The 19710-nt window shown below is 39.9% G+C and overlaps 2 protein-coding genes across 2 annotated transcripts in view; one reads left to right on the top strand and one right to left on the bottom strand.

The window, feature by feature from the left end:
• Positions 1 to 6661, bottom strand: part of abcc12 (ATP-binding cassette, sub-family C (CFTR/MRP), member 12) — a 181509-nt gene extending 174848 nt beyond the window's left edge. The window contains exon 1 of the mRNA XM_073070064.1: positions 6497 to 6661. The gene's annotated coding sequence lies outside the window, so the exon portion shown is untranslated. The remainder of the gene's footprint in view (positions 1 to 6496) is intronic.
• Positions 6662 to 7035: 374 nt separating this feature from the next.
• lonp2 (lon peptidase 2, peroxisomal) overlaps positions 7036 to 19710 on the top strand; it is a 70689-nt gene continuing 58014 nt past the window's right edge. The window contains exons 1-6 of the mRNA XM_073070067.1: positions 7036 to 7378; positions 10730 to 10955; positions 12235 to 12366; positions 14283 to 14405; positions 15509 to 15696; positions 18018 to 18112. Coding sequence (XP_072926168.1) covers positions 7149 to 7378; positions 10730 to 10955; positions 12235 to 12366; positions 14283 to 14405; positions 15509 to 15696; positions 18018 to 18112 — 994 coding nt within the window. The 5' untranslated portion in view covers positions 7036 to 7148. The remainder of the gene's footprint in view (positions 7379 to 10729; positions 10956 to 12234; positions 12367 to 14282; positions 14406 to 15508; positions 15697 to 18017; positions 18113 to 19710) is intronic.

Raw genomic sequence — 19710 nt, 5'->3', positions numbered from 1 at the left:
AGTTTTCGAGAGGCTCTTGGATAGGCACACAGATATGCTCTCTTCTCATTGCTACCATCAGGGAGGAGGTACAGGAGCCTGAAGACACACACTTAGTATTTCAGGAACAGATTCTTTGCCTTGGCCATTAGATTTCTGAATGGACACTGAACCCATGAACACTACCTCAGTGTTCTCTTTTTGCACTACTTATTTGATTTTCTTATTTTATGTACTGTATACTCGTTGCAATTTATAGTTTTTATTATTATGTATTACAATGTACTGCAGAAGCAAAACAACAAATTTCATGAAAAACATATGCCAGAGGGGATTAGTGTAATTAAGCATCTTTATCTTAATTAGATTGGAACAACACCATGGGCCAAAGGGCTGTTCCTGTGCCGTATTATTGATTGCTCTTGCTCCTTCTCTGTTTTAATAAACCCACCACACTATTTTAAGGGCATTGGAAGACAAAAGTAATCCCCAGCTCCAGACTTTGTCTCATTATCTAGCACTTTCATATGACCAATTGTTCAGTACAATTAAAATCTGCATAGAGTGGATACATTTCTTGGTGTGCACATGATAGCCAGTCTAATCTGGACTCACAACACTTCCTCACTAGTCAAGAAGGCACAGCAACATCCATGCTATCCGAGATTGAAGGCATGCCCCCATTCTAACAACTGTTTACAGGAGTACCATCAAGTGTCACAACCATGGATTCGGCAGCGCATCAGATTCGGCAATTGCGCTCGTGAATATGCATGTGTTGGCTAATTATTATTTTATTGTGATAGTATTTAACTCCATTCATTCCATTGTAGTACTTGTTGAGACTTGGACATAGCTATGCTTCGCTATCTGCATTCCACCTTACCTGAGAAATTGGACTCTTGAGTCAACTGACTCTGAAGACTAGCGGTATTCTTTTTATTCCTAGTTCTTTTCAGCTGCAGTGAGGGATTCATTTTCCATTTGAGAGTTTTGGTCAATGGCCCTGTTTGGCCTAGTGTTTATTGTTTTCGTTTTCCCTTTAACACTGTTCGCATTGAAGTCTGTGAAATATCGACCCACTTCAGTGTCTCTCACTCCGCGCTTGGGCCATGTCCGAACCCGGTGACATTGAGAGTGTCCTGTCTGACTGCATCATTGTGCTTTATGGAAGCTGCAAGAGATTGGACTGCAAGACCCAACAGAGGACAGTAAAAACCACCGAGAGGATCACCAGGGTCACCCTCCCCCCGTTGGTTGTCATTTACCAGGAGCATTGCAGACAAAGGGCATGAAGCATTATTGACGATCCCTATCATGCACTCCACAACCTCTTTGACCTACTACCATCAGGGAGAAGGTACAGAAGCATCAGGTCTAGGGCTTCCCTCAAGCTGTGGAACTGCCACCACCAAGGTCTCATCACTAGGGCCTCAAATTGTCTACTATTTACTTGTGCTATGCAATATATGCATTCTGAATGTATAGTTTCTTAACTTATTTTTGGTAATATTTTGGTTTATGTGCAGTGTGTGATATATACATTTTTGTATGTGCATCATGGGCTGGAGGAGCTTTGTTTCATTTGGTTGTACAGTCAGATGACAATAAACTTGAACCTGAATTTTCATATGGCTGAAATTGTTGCACGTATTACTGTGTCTATAGGCTCTTTTATCTTGCAGAAGAATAGAGCAACCAACAAAACATATATTAAATGATGAACTCAGTAGTCAGCCTATGTTTTGGATTATATAAAGTACCAAGCATCAAACACATGGTATGCTTTTCCTACAAGTACACTCCTATTTCTATATACTGCACTGCAAGATCACCTGGAGAGGCTGGATATTTTGTCCACTTAACTTCTGATTCAATGAAGCCTTTCTATCATTCAAATAGCACAAGTTTATAAAATTATAGTCATAGAACACTACAGCACAGAAACAGGCCCTTCAGCCTATCTACTCCTTACTGAACCATTAATCTGTCTTGTCCCATCAGCCTGCATTCTCCATACCAATCCTATCTATATACTTATTCAAATTTCTCTAAAATGTTGAAATTGATCCCAAATCCACCCCATTCCACACATTCACCACCCCCTGAGTGAAGAAGTTCCTCCTCATGTTCCCCTTAAACAATTCACCTTTCACCCTTAAACCATGGCCTCTAGTTCTAGTCTCGCCCCACCTCAATGGAAAAAAGCCTACTTGCATTTACCCTATCTATACCCCTCATAATTTTGTATGCCTCAATTAAAACTCCCATTCTCTAGGTGACTCGACCCTTCCTTATAACCATAAGACACAGGAGCAGAATTAGGCCATTCAGCCCATCGAGTCTTCTCTGCCATTCTATTATGGTGGATTTATTATCCTTCTCAACTCCATTCTCCTGCCTTCTCCCTGTAACCTTTGACACCCTGATTTATCAAGAACCTATCAACCTCTGCTTTAAATATACTCAATGACTTGGTTTCCTCTGCCATCTGTGATAATGAATTCTACAGATTCACTGACTTCTTGCTAAAGAAATTCCACCTCATCTCTGTTCTAAATGGATGTCCTTCTATTCTGAGGCTGTGTCCTCTGTCCCTAATCTCCCCGACTAGAGGAAATAGTGGATTCCTCTCCACACGCACTCTATCTTGGCCTTTCAGTATTTGATAGGTTTCAATGAGATTTCAACCCCACACCCAACTTCATTCTTCAGAACTCCAGTGAGTAGAGGCCCAGAGCCATCAAAAGCTCCTCAAATGTTAATCCTATCATTCCCAGGATCATTCTCATGAACCTCCTCTGGACCCTCTCCAAAACCAGCACATTTTTTTCTTAGATAAGGGCACAAAACTGCTCACAGTGTTTCAAATGTGGTTTCACAAATGCTTCATAAAGCCTCAGCATTATATCATTGCTTTTAGATTCTAGTCTACTGGAAATAAATCCTAACATTGCATTGGTCTTCATTACCATTGACTCAACCTGCAAGATAGCCTTTAGGGAATCCTGCACAAGGCTTCCAAAGTCCCTTTCGATCTCTGATTTTTGAATTTTTCTCCCCATTTAAAAACAATCTATGCCTTTATTCCTTCTACCACATTGCATGCCCATACACTTCCCAACACTATATTCTACCTGCTACTTATCCCAATCTGTCCAGGGCCTTCTGCAGACTCCATGATTCCTCAACACTCCCCGCCCCTCCACTTATCTTCATATTATTCACAAACTTGGCCATAAAGGCATCAATTCTGTCATCCAAATAATTGACAAATAATGTGAAAAGAAGCAGTCCCAACACTGGCACCAGTGGAACATCACTTATCATCAGCAGCCAACCAGAAAAGGTCTCCTTTATTCCCATGGTATGCCTCCTGACAACCAGCCAATCTTCTATTCATGCTAGTATCTTTCCTGGATACCGAGGGCTCTTATCTTCTTAAGCAGCCTCACATGTGGCACTTTGTCAAAAGCCTTCTGAAAATCCAAGGATACAACATTCACTGACTCTCCTTTGCTTATCCTGCTTGTTTTCTCCACAGAGAATTCCAACAGATTTGTCAGGCAAGGTCTCCCTTTAAAGAAACCATGCAGACTTTGGCCAATTTTGTCACATGCTTCCATATACCCTGAAACTTCATCCTTAATAATTGACTCCAACATCTTCCCAACCATTGTAGTCAGGCTAACTGGCCTTTCTTCTGCCTCCCTCCCTTCTTAAAGAGTGGAGTGACATTTGCAAATTTCCAGTCCATTCTAGAATCCGGTGATTCTTGAAACATCATTACTAATACCTTTCCAATCTCTTCAGCTACCTCGTTCAGAACCTTGGGGTGTGGTTCATCTGGTCGAGGTGACCTATCTACCAAGATGACACTGCGACACCTGGTGACGCTTTGCAAGCCGCACACAAAACTTCCAGGCGTGCCTCTTCAGAACTATCATTGCAATCTGCAGCCTGCATTTTCACTTTAAGTAACATACTCTTAAACCAGCTTAATGAACTAGTGATTTTACGATCTTCTGAAGTACTCAGCGGACTTAACTCTGAAGAATGTAGGGTTGGTACCTTTAAGCAGATGAAGGAACATCTGTCTGCTTTAAATTCCATCTGCCATTTCTCAGCCCATTTTTCCAACCGGTCCAGATCCCACTGTAAGCTTTAATAGCCTTTCTCACAGTCCACTATACCCCCAATCCTGGTGTCATATGCTGATCCAGTTTACCATATTGTCATCCAGATCATTGATGTAGATGACAAACAACAATGGACCCAGCACCAATTCCTGCAGAATATCATTAGTCATAGGCCTCCAGTCAGAGAGGCAACAATCAATTACCATTCTCTGACTTCTCCCGTGACGTCAATATCTAATCCAATGCACTACCTCAGTCTGAAGGCCAAGTGGCTGATTCTGTTGTCACAATCAACTTATGTCTCTGAGTCCAAGTCTAACACCCATTTTGGTGGAGAATATCATCTATGCTAATACAGCTGACTGATAGTATAAAATCCCACCTTTCAGCCACATTGGACCCTTTCTAGATCATCTGCCTCTCAAACGAGTGCATTGATGATGCCATAGCCTCACTTTCCACTCCATCCTGTCCCACCTAGAAACTATGCCTCATATTGTGGGTCAGAGTGCTGTTCATCTACTTCATCTTGGTGTTTAACACAATCACCCCTCAGAGGCTGGTGGGTAAACTGCTCTCGTTGGCACTCAGCACCCCTCCCCATAACTGGATCTTGGACCTCTTGAGGGAACGACCTCAGTCGGAATGAGTTGGCAGCAACATCGAGTTCGCTGATGATACAACAGTGGTTGGCCTCATCACCAACAATGATGAGGAGGCTTGCATACAGAGGGGAGACTTGCTAAATGGTGGAGATCTGAGTCTCAACATGGACAATTCAGAAGAGATGGTTGTGGATTTTAGGAAGGAGCAGGTTGACCACTATCCATTGTACATCAATGGCTCTGCCTAGGGTGAATGAAGAGCACAATGTTCCTTGATCTAACCCTAGACCCACAACACTTCCTCACTAGTCAGGATTACACAGCAGCAGCCATGTTATTTGAGGAGACTGAGGCATGCAAGGCCCCCTAACAGTTCTCTAACAACTTTCTGCAGGAGCATCATTGAGAGTGCCCTGTCTGGTAGTAGACTGCTAGACCCTACAGAGGACAGAAAAAACTGCCGTGAGGATCACTGGGGGTCTCTCTCCCCCTTCTTTGTGACACTTACCAAGAGTGTTGTATAATGTTGAGGCATTGTTGAGGATCCCTATCACCTGGTGTAGGCCTTCGTTAGTCTCGAGAGACCATGGATTTGCACCTTGGAAAGTTTCCAGGGTGCAAGCCTGGGCAAGGTTGTATGGAAGACCGGCAGTTGCCCAAGCTGCAAGTCTCCCCTCTCCACGCCACCAATGTTGTCCAAGGAAAGGGCATTAGGACCCATACAGCTTGGCACCGCTGTCGTCGCAGAGCATTGTGTAGTTAAGTACCTTGCTCAAGGACACACATGCAAGTCTCAGCCAAGGCTCGAACTAACAACCTTCAGATAACTAGACGAACGCCTTAACCATTTGGCCACACACCAACACTGCCTATCACCTATTCCACAATCTATTCAAAAAACTATGGTCAGGAAGGAGGTACAGGAGCATCAGTACTAGGACTGCCAGTCTGGGTAACAGCTTCTTCCCTCAGGCTGTGAGACTAATGAATACCCTGCCACCACTGAGTTCTTGTCACTGGGACAGTGGGTTGTTTACTGTTCACCATTTACCTGTGCTGCACACTACATGGACTTTGAATTATATTTTATTTAACTCATTTGTAGTAATATTTTATATGCTGTGTGTGATATATGTTTCATGGGTGCACCATGGTCCAGCGGAACATTGTTTCGTTTGGTTGCATATATGTACAGTTAGATGACAATAAACTTGAAATTGAACTTGGAAGCACTTCCACCATGTTAAAGGTTCACTCACTCAACTACCAGTGTGTACAGCAGCAACTCGTCCCAAACCAATCTCCTCTCTGGCCCAAAGCTTTGTAATCTGCAAGCTGCCATCCCTGACATATTCCATCTCTCTGTTGGCCCCCATCACAAATTCTGCATTTTCCTGACATAATATTTTGCTGATCTTTCATCACCTATCCTGGAGATTCTTCGATACGTGGACTGCAGTGTCACTTCACCACTGAATTCTCAAGAACACAGGAATATAGAAAGTAGAGAGACAGTGATGGCAGCATCCCGGGAAGGAATGAATTCGCAGAAATTGCAAAGCGTTCTGCCATGGTTCAGTGGTGACTCCATGTGGTGAACTACATATACCTGTCTGGACACCCCCCTCTCCCCCACCTGCTGACTGCTCCTGTGGCTCCTCCCACAGACCCTGGTATAAAGGTGATTGAGGCCTGAGCCCTGCCCTCAGTCTCCAGGATGTTGTGTGATGGTCACTTGCTGCTTGTGCTTTCTTCCAGCCAATAAAAGCCTACCTTAACCCACGTCTCAGAGTTATTGATGGTGCATCAATCCACAATCTCTGTCTCGGAAGACTCGAGCCCTGGCCAGGAGGCTTGGCCACATCACCGGCAGTGATTCTCTGGTTTGCACTGAAAGGCTGCTTATAGGTGAGATGGCACAGTTTGAAGAACACAATTGGCACTATTCCTGGTGGCCTGGTCAATATTTAGCTCTCAGCTCACGTCACTAAAATAAAAAAAATCATCCAAGCATACATCTCATCGCTGTTCACATAAGCTTGCACTGTGCCAGAATGTACAGAACATATTGGAGATACAGTTCACGGCAAAACAGAACATCGGATAATTTTAAATCGTCCCTATTGTATCAGCATAAAACTAGCAGAGAGAGAAAACTAAGTAATAGTGCAAGATTAATTCTGGTCGGAGGAACTAAGCTGCGGTTCCGTGTCAATAACCTTTAATCAGTTTAATGTTAGTTTTTGTTGTATTTTGAACCATTGGGCAACGCTTGGGCGGCTCGACTTGGGAGCGCATGCGCTTTGTCCCGATTGTCGTGGCCGCGGCGGGGACCCGTAGGTGTGGGAGGGCAAAGCGAGGTGAAGTGGGTAGGCGGTCCGGGATCTCGGGGACAGCACCGAGTGAGGGACGGAAGGCCATCGCCATGGGCTCGAGTGTTATCCAGATCCCAAGCCGGCTTCCGCTGTTGCTGAGCAACGACGGCGTTTTGCTCCCTGGCTCTACGATACGCATCAGTGTGGAGACCCCCCGAAACGTCCAACTAGTGAAGAGCAGACTTCTCAGGGGCACTTCGGTCCGGAGCACCATCATCGGGGTCATCCCCAGCACCAGAGACCCCGACAGCGAGGCCGAGGACCTGCCCCGCTTGCACAGGTAGGCCTCGGCAGCAGACGCTTGGGCAAGGGACTTTGATGTTGTCCTCTTTAAATGTTTTCAGTGTTTGCAATTTGTGATTAAAAAGCAGTTCTGTCTTCGTTTACAGTTTTCATACTTTCTGCTGGTCATGGTTAAAACCTGTAGACTTAATGTTTTGCCGGTAGTTGATGAACGCAGAAAACGTCTGCAATAATTTGTGTTCAAAAAGCAGCTCAAACTTATGTAGAATTAATTTAAATAACAGCTTTTTGCTTCATTATTTCATCTGGCATTTCTAGATTTTTCTGGCAACTGAGATGAATATAATGGTTCATTCAGTCAGTTTATTATTTTGCCCAAGTTGTGGGTCGTATTGCAAACTTCTGATTGTCTGTCCCATTCCGTATCTGACTCATCTCTGGCCTCTCACACTGTTCTAGTGAAACTCTGTATTTAGCTTAAGCAACAGCATTTGATCACACACTTCATTGACACTTGGACTCGAATTGTTCTGTTATTTTGACGTATTGTTCTGCGTGGCCCTTTATTAATCCATTACCATTCCTTTTTGCACAGCACGGTAAATGTGTTTGTTGACTTTCACCCATTCCATTTTCCCTTTTGTTCTTTCTGCTTGTTCTCTGTCTGATCTCTTAGAGTTTTCTCAGTGTTTATCATTTTCCAAATGTAATGGTCATTAAGCTGAAAAGCTCTTCACAAGTGCTGCCTGCTCTGCTAAGAATCCCCAGCATTTTCTGTTTTAGTGTTCAGTTTTGTAGAGCTTTGCAAGAGTTTGCTTTCATTTTGTTTCTTTTGAAACTACATTGAACTCTGCTGGAGCTGTGCTGTCTTCTGATACTGAGATAAGAGTGCTAACACAAATAGCAATGAAATAACCAAACATAAATCAGATGGACCAGTTGTGGTGCAGGAAAGGAGCTAAGATGTTAATGAGAGGAAAAATTTGTTGATGAACCAGTCGATATGCTCAAGAAGAGAACAGATTCAAATGAAATAAATACTTACACTGTTATAACAGTTAACTGTTACATTGACATGAGTATCAGTGGACTTCACTCTGTGAGTTTTGGAGTGAACTTTGTTTTGCCTAATGCAAATAACCTAACTGGCTTTCTAAATAATCCATTTCATCTGCTTTGATTTAAATTTATGTAAGAAATTACTTTTTCAGAAAATAAATTACCCCTGGCTTAGGAAAAAATGTAATTTGCAACCAAAGGGGGAAAAAGTATAAGATATAATTGAATATTTCTATATATGTTTGCAAATGTATTCTTCTACTCCAATTTGGGTATAGCTGTAATTTTTGTGTACCATGGATTCCAGCTAATTGGGACAAATCAGGACCAGTATGCTTTGGCCCAATTAAACGGCAGCCACAATTAGCTGAAGTTCAAAAGGTATAAAAAAAGACAAACTACCATTTAACTGAGTAACAAATTATGTTACTTTTTTATTCAGTCTCTTCCCCACCCCACCCCCCCCCCCCATCCCAGTCCTGAAGAAGGGTCTCGGCCTGAAATGTTGACTGTTTACTCTTTTCCACAGATGCTGCCTGACTTGCTGAGTTCCTCCAGCATTTTCTGTATTTTTGCGAATAAGTTTTATATTTCATTGAAATACAGAACAAGGAACATTATTAATGATACTGCAGTACTGTAAAATTGTGTATTAGTTCCTAATAGTTATTGAAGGAGGAATTCATCCAGTATACACGTTTTTTTGCTTGACGTAAATGAACAAAATCAGCACAGACACCTGGTGTTGATAATCTACTGCGTTCATACAATCCTATCAATAATTGCATCCTCCAAATCTTCAGTTTCACTGTAGCATTCAAGATGATTATCAATACTTTCAAATTCTTCCTAGTTCCTAACTTGTTGAAGTAGTGAAGTCATCTCATTTTCACTCCCGGCTGTTTCTGGCATCTCGAAGCCTGAATGCTTGAAACCACAGTGAACGACAGTTCTGAATTGTCTTGCTGCTTATTTCTTGCCAACTATCAGTGACAAAAATCACTGGTTTTTGAACGCATGCTGCTGACTCCATTTTAAAAAACTGTTTGCTGTAAGCACAGTGTAGTGTCTAACAGTAGCATGAGTGCAAGCGTGAGACTGTTTGTCAACCATTTCCTGCCCCCATTAAGCGGCATCGTGTCCCAAATAAATGAAGGCTATTTTCTCGATTAGTTTTTGCTCTTAAGAACTGTCCCAATAAGTGGCTGTCCCGATTAACTGATGGCCCAGTTAACCAGAATCAACACTATTTGAAAATTCTCTTCATTTCTTTTTTTAAACAGTTCAATCAGAAAATTGCATACTTTTTGTTTATTGCCAAGATAATTGCCAAGGCAATTGGCAAGATAATCATTCGTATCATGTATGTTATTTATTGTGATTCTAGTATTATTACATCCTTTAATTTAAAAAAAAAATTTGGATAAGGTATTCGCAAGTATTACACAAACTTTTTTACATATAAAACTTTTTCCATTTTTTATATATGTGTAAATCTATATATATACATTCACAAGTACACACTGAAAAGATATTATGTAACATAGTGGGCTTTTAAAAATTTATAATTAGGCACTTAAATAGGTATTTATGTACAATTGTAATTCCACACTGTTAAACTTAATAGTTGCTTAAAAAATAGTTTTTAAAAAATTCCTCATCAACGTAGTAATAGTGTTAACGTAAGCTCCCTTGGTTCGAATGTTCACTGTTTTATTTCTGGAAAAAGTGGAATTAACACAAGTAAAGAAAAGGATTTGGGGGAAAAAAGATAAAATGAAGTAAGTAAGTGCACAGGGATTGGATACGTATGTCAGTGGGTAGGAGCAGACATGAATGTATTGGATACTAATGCCTACACTGGAAGTTACATAGGGTTGCACACAATATCTTAGACTAGAAATAAATGTATTGGATACTAATGCCTACACTGGAAGTTACATAGGGTTGCACACAATATCTTAGACTAGAAATAAATGTATTGGATACTAATGCCTACACTGGAAGTTACATAGGGTTGCACACAATATCTTAGACTAGAAATAAATGTATTGGATACTAATGCCTACACTGGAAGTTGCATAGGGTTACACACAATATCTTAGACTAGAAATAAATGTATTGGATACTAATGCCTACACTGGAAGTTACATAGGGTTACACACAATATCTTAGACTAGAAATAAATGGACCAGAAGAGATACATGGGAATTATTATTCAACCACTATTATTTCATCCTTTAATTTATCTTTTGTGTATTCTGCATTTCTTCAAAACAAACAGTAACTTTTTTGCTTTGCTGATTTGTCTTTCTTACGTTGTGATTAGGATTGGAACAGCTGGTATTGCAGTGCAGATAGTAGGCAGTAATTGGCCGAAGCCACACTATACTCTGTTGATCACGGGCCTTTGTCGGTTTAACATACTTGAGGTTGTGAAGGAGAAGCCATTCCCAGTGGCTAAAGTGGAACAGCTTGATCGGTTGGAGCAATACACAGACGGTATTGGGGAGTTGAATGACCTTTCACAGCAGTTCTACAAATATGCAGTTCAGGTCTGTGTAAAGTGTTTTCTTTATAATTGTAATTTATGTTGATCAGTTTTGGGTGATTAAGCTGCAATGTAGTGGGTCAAACTACTACTAATTAGAGTGCATATATTACCCCCATAGTAAATCTTGGCTGTGCAACAAGATATGAATACCAGAATGGGATTTGTTTTAAAGAAAAACATTTTGGAATTCAAAAACTTGCATTTTTTAAATCAAGAAAATGTATTTTAATGGAATACTTCATAACTTACAAAAATAAATTTATTCTGTATGAAAATCAAAGCAAAGGCTGTGGATGCTAGAAATAACAATTAGTTAACAGTTCTGATGAAGGGCTCTTCACTGAAAAGTTAAGTTTTTCATACACAGATGCAAGTTCATTCGTTGAGTGTCTCCAGAATTGTCTGAATGTATCTCCTACTTTGAGTATAATATTTTATTTCCAACTGTGGTATATTTTTGAAGTTTGATTTATATGAAAATATAGTACTTCAATTTTGAGTAAGAGTTTGGGAATAATTTAGTTAAGCCTGAAACAAGTATACCTGTTTAACCTGAATTAAACAAACTTGAGGGGTGGCGGTCGGTGAGTTTCTAGCTGATGATTGTTGTTTAAAGTAAAAATGTTCGTCGATTTTGTAATTTTATGTTCATAGATTTTGTAATTTTTTTGTAAGTCTTTTTTTTTAAATCTTCCCAGTTATGGAATTATCTTCATTTATCTTAAGTTCTTTGAGAGGTTGGAAAAATGTGAGGCAGAGTATCAAAGCATCAACATATGTCACTGTTTTGCTAATTTTAAACTCAAAGATGACTTAGTTTTGGCAGTTGTGAAGATAAAATTACTGAAATTCACTTTTCTGTTATTGGGCCACCAAATTAGAGTCACTGAAATCTGTTGAAGGTAGTGTACATGTCGCCATTAACACCATCCTTTTTAACCTAATGAAACTGGAGTTGAAGACCATCACTCCCCCATCTCTCTGGCAGGCCAGTCTGGCTGGCAATCATGCAGGAATCTTGTTAAAATTATCCACTTTCAAATTCAGCAGGATATGTATTTAAATCTCTTACCTGCTTGATTGTTTCCAAGTGGCTCCAGTTTGATATTAGGATGAATTAGTTTGAAAGCTTTTAAAATTTCCTGCTGCTCTATAAACATTTTTTAAAAAGTGCTGATGGAGAATTCTTTAATCTTTTCAGAGCGTGAAAGCATTGCATAATATGTGACCCATGGCACTTGGTAAAAATTGTGCAGTAATGGGTAATTTAATGTTTGCAGCTGGTGGAGATGTTGGATATGTCAGTACCAGTGGTTGCCAAGCTGAGACACTTGCTGGATAGCCTTCCTAGAGAAACATTGCCTGACATCCTAGCATCAATTATCCGGACTAGTGCTAATGAAAAGCTGCAGGTACGGAGGATTATAAATGCACATTCATAGAGCATAAAATTTAAAAATTCATGTAGGATGTTGAATAACTAACTGAAAAGTAAAATAATTTCATCAAAATTCTCATTGTCTTTTTTTTGTTTGTTCATAAGAAATGTAGTTTACAATTTTACCTGAGAGGAAAAAATTGGGCTAGAAATTAACCAGACAGTTAAACTGTTCATCTGTAGTAAGCTGACCTCTGGAAAATTCCAAAGTTTATGAAGCCCAAGACTAAATTGGCTTACCACTAGCAAAAATTCTTTTCTTCATGATAGTGCAGGATGCAGAAAAGGATTCAGAAGTTCAGTTTTGGGGTTCGTGTTTGGGTATTTACAAGGAAATGGTGCTAACTATCCTACAAAAGTGAGTAGAGTCTATCTATGGATATATTTTATAAACCCACTGACCCTCACAGCTATCTGGGCCCTACCTCTTCCCACCCTATCACTTGTAAAAAATCTCATTCCGTTCTCTCAGTTCCTCCATTTCTGCCGCATCTGCTTTTCATTCCAGAGCAACTGAGATGCCCTTCCTCAAAGGAGGGGGCTTCCCTTCTTCCACCATCCTCCTGCTGCCACACAGGGATAGAGTTCCTCTTAACCTCACCTACCACCCCGCTAGTCTCCATGTCCAGCACATAATTCTCTGTAAATTCCCCCATCTCCAAAGGGATCCCACCACCAAACATATCTCCCCCTCCCCAACTTTCCGCTTTCCGTAGGGATCACTCCTTTGTCACCTCATCCCTCACCACTGATCTCCCTCCTCCTGGTACTTATTCATGCAAGCAGAACAGGTGCCATACCTGCCCATATACCCTCTCCCTCACTACCATTCAGGGCCCCAAACAGTCTTTCCAGGTGAGGTGACACTTCACCTGCAAGTCTGTTGGAGTCATCTACTTTATCCGGTGCTCCTGATGTGGCCTTGCGTATATCAGTGAGACCCGATTATAGATTGGGAGACTGCTTTGTCGAGCACCTTCACTCTATCCACCACAAAATATGGGATCTCCCAGTGGCCACCCATTTCAATTCTACTTCCCATTCCCATTCTGACATGTCATTCATCGCCGCCTCTAGTGCTGCGATGAGGCCATGCTCAGGTTGGAGGAGCAGCACCTTATATTCCATCTGGGTAGCCTCCAACCTGATGGTATGAACAACAATTTCTCAAACTTCTGGTAATTGCATCACCCACCCCCACCCCCTTCACCATTCCTGTTTCCCCCCTCTCACCTTATCTCCTTAACCTGCTCATTGTCTCCTCCTGGTGCTCCTCCCCCTTTCCTTCCTTCAGTGGTCTTCTGTCCTCTCCTATCAGATTCCCCCTTTTCAGGTCTTGGCCCGAAACGTCGACTGTTTACTCGTTTCCACAGATGCTGCCTGGCCTCCTGAGTTCCTCCAGCATTTGGTGTGTGTTGCAGTCAGTAGAGAGATTGAGTTTAGGTTTGGTCAGAGTTCTGGAGCAAGAGATGGCTGTGAGAGATCATTGGGAAAGTGGTGATAGTTGTTGAGATGTTATATTTAACTGTTGAGGGTTAGGGATCTTTAGTTGAGTAGCCACAGGGAGGTGTGGTGGTGAAGTTTGGGAAATAGATGCGGAAAAATAAAATAAATAATTATTTTATAAATAATTCCTCTGAATTATTGGTTTAAAATGCATGGCATCAGATACTTTACGTAACTGCAAGCAGAGAGCAGTATTACCAATTCTGAATTTAATTTTTAAATATTGGAGAGGTTGCTTTTTATTGCAAAACCTGGTTGTATTATAATTTTGCAATAAAGGGTATGCATTTTATTTACATATTGCATATGGAAAATTGTAGTTAGGGATCTACAGATATAACTCAGACCAATTCAGTAATACCTAGTTTGTGCTTTGATACTTAGGTACTGGATGCTGTTGGTTTAGAAGAAAGATTTAAGAAGACCATTCCATTGCTTGTTCGGCAAATTGAAGGACTAAAATTACTTCAAAAAGCTCATAAATCAAAGCCAAGTGATGAAAAGAAGGTAGGTGTGATTTATTGTACCGCAATGACATCATCATCAGTTATTTAATCCATTAAATTTTGATGCAGCGGACTGCAAAATCACAAGTTATACTTTTTTATGATCTATTAACTGCTGGCTGAAGGCTGTTCAAAGGTCTTTTCAGTGTTGAACTTCACAAGAAAGTTGCTGCATCCAGAGGAAATCCGCATGGTCACTGGGGGAATGTACAATCTCCTTACAGTCAGCACCAGAAATTGAACCCTGTATGCCCTTCTATGGCCAAATGTTGGGTTTTTACATTTGTTATGATGCATAGGAAAGATTTGTTATGTAAAGAGAATAATATAAATTCATAATGGAATTATGTATTTTTTATCTCTAATTTTTATTGCAACACCAACAAATTACATTCAATACAACCAGTCGCCGATTACATTTTGACTGTTTAACCTAGCCACCCCCAACCCTCATCACTATTTAACCCCCTCATCCTCAACCCCCTCTCCACCCCTCTCCCCTCCACTAACCAACTGAATAGTAGTGCATACACAGACAGAGCATTCCTATTTTAACAGAAGATCTTTTAAGTTAGATATCAAATTTGTCCACATTAAGGTTGTGTTTGGTTGTGCATCATTTACTCTTGCTGATGATAATTCCAGGTACAAAATGTCCAAAAAGCTCCGAAGACAGTGAGTACTTGAAATATCATGAGGAGGTTTCCAACGCTGGACTACAATCATCTTAGCTGCAGTCAGGCCTGCCAGCCAGACTTTGCGGTTTTTTTTCCGTAAGGGAGAGGTGGGAGTTACCATTTAGAAAATGTACAGCGGGCTCCATTGGTAATTGTACCCCCGTTAGTTCTGTAAGAGTACTGATACCCTTCCCCCACAAACCAAAAACTCCTGGATATTCCCATACAACATGTATGGAGGGGAATAAATAGTTAACTCAAGTCCTGATGGAGAGTCTTGGTAAGAAACATTGACTGCTGATTTCCCTCCTTAGATGCTTCCTGACCTTCTGAGTTCCACTGGCATTTTTGTGTGATAATCAGTTAAGTGTAGTAACCAATGTTAGAGTCCCTGCTGTACTTATCAAGAATTTTTTGTATTTGTTAGATTGTGACCATCCGACCTATTAGAAAAAACAATCAAATTCTAGGACGACAATTGCATTTAGAGGCACTTGAGCAGGAAGATGACGATGATGGCGATGATGGTGATGATATTGTTATACTGGAGAAGAAGATTAAAAGTACAAATATGCCTGAACAAGCAATGAAAGTTTGCATTAAGGAGATCAAAAGGTATATAATCTTCTTTGAGCAGTAATGTACATCATTCTTTTAGCAGTATTGAAAGCTTGATGAGCTAGGTACAATTTTTTTTAATGGATTTTTTTGAAGTAGTCATTTGGATTGATTCTAATTTATGCAATATGAAAGCATTTGAGATTTTGGATGAATCTTAGATAACCGGTACTGTTCCAAAATATACTCTATGTCCTAGAAAGAATAAATATGGTAATATTTCCTAGTGTCCTTGCTCTGCCTCTGTAAAAATCAGCCAAATTAAGTCATTTAGCTCACTTTGTACTTGCTTTGCTACTCATTATTATCACCATTGATCTGCCTTACTTTCACTAATCTGCTCTATTCTGATTCTGTTTTGTTTCCAAAACTATGTTGATCTCCATTTTGAATATACACAGTGATTATGCATTCACTGTCTTTGTGGTAGAGAATCCCAAAAAAGAAAATATTCATCTCCTTTCCAGGTGGGGCACTTAGTTTTTTTGAGACGAAACCCTGATCGCAGTCTACCCAGCTGGAGACAGGATCATTTTAGTATTTGCTTGCAAATTTCATGTTATGATCAGAGCAGCTTTTATTGTTCTAAACCCAATACAATGAAAGCCCTGTCTACTGAGTGTTGCCTGCAGGAATATCGCCTCATCCTTGAAATATAGATTCTGTGTAGTCTGAAGATCTTATTTAACAGCAGTAAGATTGCTGTACTCGTGCTGCAGTACATTTATTATAAATACTAATGTACCATCTGCCTTTCTAATTTCTTTATGATTTTGCATGTTAATTTATAAAAGGAGTTGCAACAAGGACACCCAGATCCATTGGATTCCTACATAACTTTATATTTCTGTACTTGAAAATGCCAAATGTTACATTCCTGCACACTCAATTAACTTATCCTGCTAATTAAAAGCTATTAATAGGTCTGTCAAATGTGATTTTTTTCCCCTCTTTTTTTTAATAATCTTGTTTTATATTGGATCAGGTTTTTTGTTGTGATATGCCTGGCTCTACCAGCAGATATTTCTGAGCATAAGCTGAAACATAGTCTTTCTCTCAAGAAGGCACCTCTGCCAGAGGATGAGTGGATTCCTTCTCCAGAGCAGTGCAGCTTTTGCAGGTGTCCCAGTGTTCAAGCTGAGAGATCTGTCAGTTGCAGCCCGGTGCAGATACTGCTGTCCCATCAAATGAATGAGGGAAATGGTCAGCTTCATGTGTTCATGTTCTTACCCGTGTGTATGTCTTTCAGCACTTAGTCCTGAATGGTTTTAAATGTCTATAAGTGTCACACATTCATAAACTTCACAATTTGACAGCTGGTATATCTGTGGTTGGGCCCACTGCTACCACATGAGCTCTATAACGGAACACTTCCCTAAACTAGATCACGTGCTGGAGGAAACAATGTAGTGCAAGGGCAGGAGATTGTGGGGCATTAAAAAAATTGCCCCATTATTAATTTTCTTATTGCTCTGCTACTATGCATCAAATGATAGATTCTAGCATTTTCTGAGCATGTAGCTCCAGAATATTTCCTTGTTCCTTATGTTTTCATTCTCTTGTTTAATATTTTCATTTTAAAATCTAGAGAATTCATAGAAAATGTGTCTATTACCTGCTTAACATTAAATTTAAGTTATTCATGAGTTTTCTCAACTTGACTACCTGTAGGTAAACATATCTCAAGGTTGTATAATTTGTACATTCTTTGAAAATAATTACACTTTGAAACTGATCTCTTAATTTCATGACTGTTACTTTCTGTCAATAAATGAAATTGATCCAAATAGCAAAGAGTACTTTGTTAATATTTAATACCTTTTTTGGTTTAAAAAGTTCACTCTCGAGCTCGATATAAAATCAGCCATATTACATTCATTCTCACACAAAAATTTCTTTGACAAATTTCTTTAGTCTTGATAATATTAGATACAATCTGTCATACAGTTCCATAACACATACTCTAGTGAATAATAATGTACATTCAAACATAACAATTGGCAATGATAGAAAAAATTCTAGAATTCCAATTTGGAACACTTTAATTAGTAGATCAACAGGAATCTGACTCAGCAACACTACTGTTACAAATTAATTTTATCAACCTGAAGATCTGGGCATAATGTCATAGTGATTTTGTAAGTCTTCTAGATTTCATTTTCAATGAAATCTTTCAAAGGCACTATTATTCCTGCAAATAAATGTGACCTCCAGCTCAGTTGATAAAGGAAGTGTAAAAAAAATTCTTTCAAAGAACTGCCTTAAAACTCTACAAACCACGTTGCCTAATTTTTTTTAATGGGTTTTGTCATTTACAGGTTAAAAAAGATGCCTCAGTCAATGCCAGAGTTTGCTTTGACCCGAAATTATCTGGAACTAATGGTGGAACTGCCATGGGACAAAAGCACAACAGGTAAGAAATTATTACCGCAATCTGGAAACAAAAAAGCAATATGAATACCGTAGTTTCCGGTCAATTAGGCCATCGATTAATCAGGGCAGCCGCTTATTTGGGACAACTCTTAAGGAACAAAAGCTAATCAAGAAAACAGCTGAGATTCCCTTTGTTTATTTGGAAAGCTATGCCACTTAACTGGAACAGGATACTGTTGCTGAACAATTGCTAACTAGCGGCAGTCACGTGAACTTGTGTGGCCGTTAGAAACTATGCTGTGTTCAGAGCGAACGGATTTTAAATAATGTCATTTGCATATGCTTGTGTTGAAAAAGCAGTGACTTTTTGTCACTGATAGTTGGTGAAAGTAAGTCGAAAGAAAATTTAGAATTGTTTAGTTCACTGTGGTTTCAAGCCTTTAGGCTAGGGGATGCCTGAAACAGCCAGGAGTAAAAGTGAGATGATTTCACTACTTAAACAAGTTGGGAACTATGAAGAATTTGAAGGTATTGACAATCATCTTGAATGCTACAATGAAAAGGAAGATTTTGAGGATGCGATCATTGAAAGCATTGTATGTCCATTATCTGCACTATGTGTCTCTACCTATTTTGGTGATTTATAGTTAATGGGGGAAAAAAGCAGCAGTGTGTTGGTTGTCTGTCATATCCAATGATAACCATGAAATTTGAGTGGGAGAGTTTGAAAAGTGGAAAAGCCATTGTACTGGGATGGGTCCACTCTCAGTCTTGGAAGTCTGGGTCCAGTGGTTCAAGTAGTCGTCACAAACTGGGATCTTCCTTGGTTGCAGTGGATAACCAGGGCTACTTCTGTGCCTTATCATGCCCTTTTCTCTCCACGAAGATTTGCAGAACTGCTTTGGCTGTTGAATCTCACTTGATCTCATCTGCCGAAGCTGACTTCACCTGTTTGATCAAGGTACAAGGCCTGCTAGCTACACTTACAGTGGAATGGAAAAGTTTGGGCACCCCTGGTCAAAATTTCTGTTACTGTGAATAGTTAAGTGAGTAGAAGATGAACTGATCTCCAAAAGTCATAAAGTTAAAGATGAAACATTCTTTTCAACATTTTAAGCAAAGTTAGTGTATTATTTTTGTTTTGTACAATTTTAGAGTGAAAAAAAGGGAAGGAGCACCATGCAAAAATTATGGCACACCAAGAGATTTGAGCTCTCAAATAACTTTTACCAAAGTCTCAGACCTTAATTAGCTTGTTAGGGCTATGGCTTGTTCACAGTCATCATTAGGAAAGGCCAGGTGATGCAAATTTCAAAGCTTTATAAATACCCTGACTCCTCAAACCTTGTCCCAACAATCAGCAGCCATGGGCTCCTCTAAGCAGCTGCCTAGCACTCTTAAAATTAAAATAAATGGTGCCCACAAAGCAGGAGAAGGCTATAAGAAGATAGCAAGGTATTTTCAGGTAGCCGTTCCCTCAGTTTGTAATGTAATTAAGAAATGGCAGTTAACAGGAACGATGGAGGTCAAGTTGAGGTCTGGAAGACCAAGAAAACTTTCCAAGAGAACTGCTCGTAGGATTGCTAGAAAGGCAAATCAAAACCCCTGTTTGACTGCAAAAGACCTTCAGGAAGATTT

Source organism: Hemitrygon akajei, chromosome 17, assembly GCF_048418815.1.
Source record: "Hemitrygon akajei chromosome 17, sHemAka1.3, whole genome shotgun sequence".
Classification (NCBI taxonomy): domain Eukaryota; kingdom Metazoa; phylum Chordata; class Chondrichthyes; order Myliobatiformes; family Dasyatidae; genus Hemitrygon; species Hemitrygon akajei.
The sequence above is the reverse complement of the archived record's forward strand: the minus strand, read 5'-3'. Positions and strand labels throughout refer to the sequence as shown.